Here is an 8,718-nt window from a genome sequence, read left to right as displayed (position 1 = left end):
CAACTGGACACAGGAACTTTGTTCTTATTATGCACCCCTGGGGTATGGTTGGATGGCATCACCCACTCAATTAAAAGTGTGCAAATTCCATTGAGATAGTGAAGGACAGAGAAGCCTAGGGTGCTGCAGTCCTTGGGGTCACAAAGGGTAGGACTAGATTTAGTGGACAAAACAACAAAGTAGAATAGGGCTTCCCAGGTGGTTCAGTGGTAAAGAATCTGCCTGCCAAAGAAGACACAGGAAATGGCAACCCACTCCAGTATTCTTGCCTGGGAAATCCCATGGACTGAGGAGCCTGGTGGGATAGTCCATAGCGTTGCCGAGTCAGAGACACTTACTTAGCAGCTCAACGGCAAACAGCAGCAAAAGTAGAACAGAGTCATTATATTACATCACACATATTGGGCGGAAACCAAATATAGACTCAGATCAGCTGGGGCTCCTGTAGAAGCAAGCTGAGACCTGAAAGAGTTAGGAGCTAAGGAAAAAAAGCAAGGGAGCAATTAATCTTGGAATGCATTCTAGGGCACCTTTTAAAGGTAAGGTTGCGGAGGCAGTGATGATCATAAAAACTCCTTCAAGGTCAGATTAAAGTTGTTAAATTCTTAACAAAATGGGAAGTTACAAGTTGGGACAGCACAGCTTGGCCACATTGTTATTTTATGCTAGTTACTCCAACACTTGCGCTGTTTAATTAATGTTCTGTTCTCTCACCAGTCCAACAGTTAGTATTGTCTTCACTTCAAAAAACTGTCTGGCAGAAACACCAGAAAGCAAGGCAGAAAAATTCAGAGCCCTGAAAAGTCAATGATCAGCTAGATGAAGATTAAAAAAGTTCTACTAGCCTGCAAGTGAGTTTATACTTGGCCTTCCTTTACATTCTACTCAACCCACTGCATTTGCACATGGCCCTACACTGTTGACTCACACCTAGTTGTTCACTTAGCTGACCAGCTTAAAAAGCACACACAGCCTATGAGCTGGGTGCCAAGAGTTACTATCACCTGAGAATCCGAAAAAGAAAAATGTATAGCTGAATCACTTTGCTGTAAAAAACTAACGCCAACATTGTAAATCAAATATAATACCAAAAAAAAAAACCCCCCCTTTCCAAAATGGAATTCATTCAACTCCCGTCCTTCATGTTCTCACCAGTAATCCAAAGCCAACCACTCCACAAAGACCTTAGAGGTACATTCGTATAGTAGCACAGATGTTACTTCTTAATGTCATCTGCTTGAAGGAAATCTTAGAATTCTGCTTGTAAAGGCCTGGTGCTCTTAAGCAGTATCACAACCCAGTTCAAAGTTAGTGTTCCAAAACAGCCGCTTAACAAGTAAACCTGATTTTTAGTTGCCGCATTCGCAAACCTATGTAAATCACTGATACAAGCCTATTAAAAATACCTTAGCACACCAGATATTTTTAAAAGCCAGAACATTTATTGCGCGACTAATTGTTGAAATCCTTAGGATGAACTGGATGCTGCAACAGCCGCTCGCTTGGGTTTAGGTGTTGTTCCTTCACGGAATCCATGCCTGCATTGTGTTAGAGACAAGAAAGGTTACCTCAGCAATGTCAACATATACATTTCAATCTCTGTTAAAATATATTTTTATGAGCTTATCTCAGTTAAATGATGAAATCAATATTGAATTCATAAGTTCAGACATTTATTTTTAGAACATCACTGATAAGCTGTGGTATTTTAATTACTTCCCTCTGCTTCAAAATAGCCAATGCAACATATTTGGTTGTAGTGATCAGTTATTTCCCCACCACTTATGATTCCTAAGGTTTTGGGAAAATGGGTTCTATGCTTTACATCTTAACTCACTTAACATCTACTTGAAATGTATCTTTTGAGGAACACACAGGTTATAACTAGCTTGAATCCATGCTCTTAACTCAAACTAGCAGACCACTGAACCCTAAGCCCATACTACTATATATTGGCCTTAAGTGCAAAGATCAGTCCAGCATACAAATACATCTAAGTGTGTTGTTTCCAGCCCCCAAACTGTCTTGTGGTCTTTTAAAACGTGAAGATCTTGAATTGAGTAGATCACAAATTCTGCTAAATATCCTATATTGCACAGGACAACCTCAGTCCCCAACAAAGAAATCACCTCAATTGAGGCCTTACACCCCTCAACTGCTACCACTAAAATGCAGTTTCTCTGTAAGACTATGTTGGGGCTGAAATTAAAACTCTAAGGCCTCTCTTTAAGTACAACAGTGTTCTACAGCAAGCAGACTTGCCCAAAGCCACAAAACTGAAGGCCTCAATTACATACTATCATCTCGACAAACTTTGGCAGAAAAATGAAATGTAGGTATGTGAATAAATGCCATCATTTTCTGGAGTCTACCTCAAACTGCACTCCAGCCTATTCAGTGCGTACTACTGCTCACTGATTCCTAAGTTCAAGAATGATCTGAAGGTTATAGTGGCAGAAGAAAAAGGATCCTAGCAACACCTCATCCCAAACACCAGGGTAGTTGAGACGACTGTTATAAAAGCTCATAGACCCACCTATAATTGAAACATAAAAACCATACCTGAATCTGCGGTATACAATTTTTAGGTGCCTCATTCGACCAGTCCCGGTGGTATTTCGTCTTTTAGCTTTAGCACTCCAATTATCTAAAAAAAAAAAAAAAAAAAATTCAGGTTAAGATTCATATTGTTGTCCCAGTACACATTGTCTGTCAATATAATTAAAAACGCCTGCCTTGGCTTTAAACTCACTTTATGGGTATATTTACACAGTCCATGGAATTCTCCAGGCCAGAATACTGGAGTGGGTAGCTTTTCCCTTCTTCAGGGAATCTTCCCAACCCAAGGATCGAACCCACGTCTGCACTGCAAGCTCAGCATACCAGCTGAGCCACAAGGGAAGCCCATACATGGAAGAGGAAATGGCAACCAACTATAGTATTCTTGCCTGGGACAGCCACTGGACAGAGAAGCCTACTAAGCTAAAGATTATGGGGTTGCAAGAGTGGGACACAACTCAGCAACTAATCAACATAGTGGTATACAGACGTACAATTTTGCTAGGAACCAAATGATGTTCAAGGTAATGCCCCACTGAGGTACATATGAAACAAGAAACTATTCTCAATCTCAAAGCACACTTATAAACATTAACTTACACTTTCTCTTTCGCTTGGCAGGGTAGCCACACTTGCCACAGGTCGACTTCTGAAGGTGGTAGGCCTTAGAGCCACAGCGGCGGCACAGCGTGTGCGTCTTATTCCGACGCTTTCCAAACGATGACGTTCCCTTCGTCTGCAAGTTAAGGGAATAAATGTTTAAGTCTAGTCATTTCTATACAAATGTTCAACATTTTAGGTTAAAGTAACTACTGATATAAATTAATGACAATCACAAGGGCTGACGCTGTTTAGATGACCACTATTAGAATTTCACGTCATCTAAAGCCCCTGCAAGAGCTGCCATGTTTCGAAACCTGCTACACTATTAAAAAGGGAAATGAAAAAAAATAAAAGGCAAAAGACCAGGTAACGTGGTTTTCCTACCTACTCTTACTCCAAAATCTAAGAGCTCCCGCCCAGGGGCTGTCGCCAACTATTCTTTTGTTTACAGAGCCAAATACCCGCAAGCCACGCTTCTTCCATCAGTTCCCACTGGCGGGCAGGGCTGTGCGGGCTCCCCAAAGGTCAGACAGAAGAAAGGGGCCTGGGGCAGCTGCAGCTCCACGACGGCAGGCTCAGCATCCCCACATCAGCATCCCCATTCTCGTGCCTCTTGAAAGCTGCCTTCCCCGCCGACCGGCTACTCTTATCCGAAAGCTTCCAAGACCCCCACGGATTGCATGAGGCGCAGCTCAGGGGGTGAGGATGAAAGCCGATGACGAGAGCCCCTGGAAACCACTCACCATCTTGCTTCTGCCGCCGAGACCAAAGAGGCCGGAAGAGAAAGCACTTCCGCTATATTGCGCTCTAAAGCTTCCGCCCAGGGAAGCACTTCCGGCGGGGCGCAGTGCACCGCTCTCAAGCGTCCGTCACTGTAGTGTGGGTGGGTTCGAGAGGAGGATCGCGGAGCCGGTTAGGGCCAATAGAGAGTTCAGCGGAGCGGAACTCACAACTTTCTGGGGAAGGGATTGGGCGTATACCCTCCGGACTCGCCTTTCCCTGCAGCAAACTTTTAGACCGGAACTCGACTACCTACCCTCCTGTTGTTTCCCTCCGGTCTTTAGGAGTGTTCTGTCAGCGCTAAGGCCACATTGCGGATTCCGGTTTCCTAGGGGATGTGAAATATGGGTAGAGAGGCTCCCCTGCTTGGCGTCCAGGCGCTAGCTCAGCCCTCCCGGCGTCTCTGTAGGGTTGGGGGTTGGGCTGGTGTACTTCTCCAGGTTGCTCTGTACTCCGGCCTGAAGATTTTGACTGACTGATCCTCACAGGCTCCGCGGTAAAGAATCTGCCTACCAGTGCAGGAGACGCGGGTTCCGTCCCTGGGTGATGAGGCTCTCCTGGAGAATAAAGTGGCAACCCGCTCCCAGAAAATCCGAAGGACAGAGGAACCTGGTGGGCTGGTCCATTGGATCGCAAAGAGTCGGTTGCGACTAAGCTACTGAGCACAATCCTCACTTGCTAGGAGGACATAGCTGGGCTCAGAATATGAAAAGAAGGGCAGAAAATGCTTTTTTAAGCTGTAATAATAGGCTTATGGTTTGATCTCGCATTTTACTATGACAAGGAATCAGAGGCGGAACTTGTTAACAAGTTTTGTAAACTAACGTGAGGAAATATGCTTTGACAGCTTTGGATAGGGCCTGGACCTGTGTAGTCCAAAACACTTTAAAGTGTTTTGTTGTTTTATTGTTGGTTCCCAGACCTTGTTGATACAAACACTTAATTCAATTGCAGCCTTCTTCCGAGGAAAGGCCCCACCCTTGCAAAAGGGTAAAATACTCAAACATTTAAGAGTTAGTAGGGAAAAACAATCCTAAACGCGTGCTGTCTAAAAGAGGCAATTAGTGACCTAACACTTGTGAAATATTGGCAGAAGTAATTAACTTCTAGGCTTCCCTGATAGCTCAACTGGTAAACAATCCACCTGCAATGCAGGAGACCCTGGTTGGATTCCTGGGTTGGGAAGATCTGCTGGAGAAAGGATAGGCTACCCACTCAAGTATTCTTGGGCTTCCCTGGTGGCTCCAGGGGCAAAGAATCTGCCCCCCAATGCGGGAGACCTGGGTTCTTCCCCTGGGTTGGAAAGATCCGCTGGAGGAGGGACTGCAGTATTCTTGCCTGGAGAATTCCCACGGATGGAGGAAGAAGCCTGGCGGGCTACAGCTGATAGAGTCTCAAAGACTGGGACACGACTGAGCGTCTTTCACACAGTTAAAAGAACAAGATGAAGTCTAGGAGTTAGGAGGTTAAATTTTTGACAGGTTAACTGTTGATAAATTCGTAGTAAGCCCTAGGCTTTCCTGGGAACTGGGAAGAGGAGAGGACAGAGTTGCTGTTCTTATGGAAATGGTAGGTGGGGAATGGGGCGTTCAGGGGGAGAGCCCTCCAGCAGGGAGAGAGTGAGAAGACCAACATTTGAGTTTTTGAAACAAACTGCAGTTCAGGTTAGACTTAACTGGATTAGGTACTGTATTAGTTCCGTGTTGCCATTCTAACAATTTACCACAAACTTAATGGTTTAAGACAAAACATTTAACCAACTAGTATAAAGTTTCAGTTTTGTAACATGTAAGAGATCAGTACAATATTGCATCTACAGTTGAAAATACTGTATTGTACACTTAAGGACAACAATCAAACCACCAATTAGTCTTTAACCTACAGCCAATCAAGTAATTTCCTTTCTTTGCTTCCACACTTTATAAAGTTCCTTGGCTCCTAAAATGCTACTAACCACTTCCAGTTTGGTGCTGCCCTTTTTGGATAGATTTTTGCTTAAACTTAAGTTTTGGATGACTGTTTATCTTTTAATAATCCTTTGAGAGTGCTTTGGCTCCACCCAGATCATTCTCAGATCTCAAGGTCAGCTGATTAGCAACCTTAGTTGTCCTTTGGTGTAAACTAGTATTTTCACAGGTTGTGGAGTTAGAACATAGTCATCTTTGGGGAGAGCATTATTTTGCTTAGCACAGGTATTAAATGAGATCAGCGGAGACACAGTGTTGAGCCCAGGTTAGTGTGCCTGAGGCACAGTGAGGCCAAAGAAACTAAAACCGAAGTTTAGAGCAAAGGTTTTGCAAACACCAACCAAGGAGGTCAGCATAGCTCCTGCTCAGAAAACTGAACTGTCCGATGGTTTTCAGGGAAGAGGTTTGTTATGTTTTGGTTTTTAATTAATTTTTTGGCTGTTCTGTGGGGCTTGCAGGATCTTAGTTTTTGGATCAAGGGTTGAATTGAACCTGGGCCTTCAGCAGTGCAAGGACAGAGTGCCAGCCACTGGATCCTTCAGGAATTCTCTTAGGGAAGTCTTTAAAGACCAAGTAAGGGCTGCGGGGGCCTGTGACTTTCTTCTAGTTGGTGGTGAGGTAAGAGGGTGATGTTCCAAGAAACGTGCTCAGCCATCTTCCACCTGAGTGGAGCTGGGGGTTGGGGGTGGCTGAAAGGGAGCTGAGTTCCTATAGCAGAACTCAAAGATTTGTATCAGCATATTATGTATACCCATTGGGGAGGAACTGGGACTCTACTTTATTGCTGTACTGTTGTTTCTTGACTGCTTTTCTTTTAAAATAAGTTTTTTAAAAATTATTTTTGGCTATGCTGGGTCTTCGTTGCTGTGTGGGCTCTTCTCCAGTTTTGGCTCGCAAAGACTACTCACTGGTTGCTGTGTGCAGGCTTCTTACTGCAGTGGCTTCTCTTGTTGCAGAGCACAGCACACAGACTTCAGTAGTTGTGACTCTTGGACTCTAGAGAACAGGCTCAATAGTTGTGGAGCATGGGCTTAGCTGCTCCTTGGCATGGGGGATCTCCCAGGACCAGGGAAGACCTGTGTCTTCTGCACTGGCAGGCGGGTTCTTTACCACTGAGCCACCAGGGAAGTCCTTTACTGCCTTTCTTTTGTTTATGCATCCCCTCGCTTCCTTAACAAGTAACTGTTTGAACAGCTAACTGTTTGAACTGTCTGCCCTTTGGAACACAACAGAGATCTTGAAGGCTGAAACCCTTTTCTTAAAAACCAGAGGCACGTGGAAAGGTTTTTGTACCCAGGGGGGCCCTACAGGGTCCTACAACATTTCAGAAAGAATAGGACAGGTAGCAACCACTGAGGAGTCGAACTGTGCAACAGGTACTAGGTGACAGTCTCTTTTACCCCAGACTGTTCCCAAATCGTCAGGGTGAAAAATTCCTCCTCCTCTCCCTTTTTGGTGTGCTTGAAATCACGCCATTCTAAGCCTGGTCAAGTAGGCCCTTAGCTCTACAGAGGTCTATCAAGGCAGTTTAGTACCCCCAGGTTTTTATCCAGATGCCAGGTTTGGGTAGGAGCAGACTGAATTCTGAAACAGATGAGCTCTGCTGTTACCTGGGTATTTGCCCTACGGCATTTTGCCTTTTAGTAGAGAGTGATAGAGACATCAGAAGTCTTGCATCTGTTGTTTGGATTCAATTCAGTTCTCTTAATTTGACCTGCCTTTTCCCCCTACAATAGGTGAAATTACTGTTGACTTTTATCTTTAAGAGTTCCTTGGTGGCTCAGAAGGTAAAGAATCTGCCTGCAAAGCAGGAGACCTAGGTTCACTCCCTGGGTCGGGAAGATCCCCTGGAGAAGGAAATCGCAACCCACTCTAGTATTCTTGCCTGGAGAATTCCATGGACAGAGGAACCAGGTGGGCTACAGTCCATGGGGTTGCAAAGAGGCAGACACGACTGAGCGACTAACTAACTTCATCTTCAAAAAATCACATAACTTAAACTGCTAGCTACAAACAAAAATTTTACTCCTGTTTCATTGTATTTAATTTGAGGGATGTATTTTCAAATACATCAAATACATACCCTTCCCCCAACTCACTTCCATTTGCATTCTAAGCTTGTGCAATGCACATTTCCTATTACCAAGGAACTGAATTTAAACTGCCTTCCTTAAATTTAAATTTTACTGTGAAATATCCAGCTTCAAAGGAACACTTTTCTCCCATCATCTTTGAGAACTGGAGTAGGTTTTTTTGGGAGAGGATGGTATTTGGGGGATGAGTGGAGAGGAGATTCAGTTTGAGAAGCTGGTTATTAGAATACCTTACCAAGCAACTTGAATAAAAAAGAAAAGTTGGGAAACTTACTAAAATGGACAATCACACTATGGAAAACAGTGTGGAGATTTCTTAAAAAACTGGAAATAGAACTGCCATATGACCCAGCAATATCACTTCTGGGCATACACACTGAGGAAACCAGATCTGAAAGAGATACGTGCACCCCAATGTTCATCGCAGCACTGTTTATAATAGCCAGGACATGGAAGCAACCTAGATGCCCATCAGCAGATGAATGGATAAGGAAGCTGTGGTACATATACACCATGGAATATTACTCAGCCGTTAAAAAGAATTCATTTGAATCAGTTCTAATGAGATGGATGAAACTGGAGCCCATTATACAGAGTGAAGTAAGCCAGAAAGATAAAGAACATTACAGCATATTAACACATATATATGGAATTTAGAAAGATGGTAACGATAACCCTATATACAAAACAGAAAAAGAGACACAGAAATACAGAAC

General features: G+C 43.8%; 1 protein-coding gene and 1 non-coding gene across 2 annotated transcripts; both read right to left on the bottom strand.

The window, feature by feature from the left end:
- Window positions 1-1,420: 1,420 nt before the first annotated feature.
- On the bottom strand, window positions 1,421-4,051 carry RPL37 (ribosomal protein L37). The gene is made up of 4 exons (XM_043887694.1): window positions 3,906-4,051; window positions 3,160-3,295; window positions 2,563-2,647; window positions 1,421-1,538 (listed from the first exon to the last, which is right to left on the bottom strand). Exons 1-4 carry the CDS (start codon window positions 3,906-3,908, stop codon window positions 1,469-1,471), a joined length of 294 nt encoding a protein of 97 aa, XP_043743629.1. The 5' UTR covers window positions 3,909-4,051; the 3' UTR covers window positions 1,421-1,468.
- LOC122683992 lies at window positions 1,621-1,700 on the bottom strand. Its single transcript, XR_006337898.1, has one exon. It is a non-coding gene; the product is annotated as a small nucleolar RNA SNORD72 (small nucleolar RNA).
- Window positions 4,052-8,718: the final 4,667 nt, after the last annotated feature.

This window comes from Cervus elaphus, chromosome 25, assembly GCF_910594005.1.
Source record: "Cervus elaphus chromosome 25, mCerEla1.1, whole genome shotgun sequence".
Taxonomy (NCBI): domain Eukaryota; kingdom Metazoa; phylum Chordata; class Mammalia; order Artiodactyla; family Cervidae; genus Cervus; species Cervus elaphus.
The sequence above is the reverse complement of the archived record's forward strand: the minus strand, read 5'-3'. Positions and strand labels throughout refer to the sequence as shown.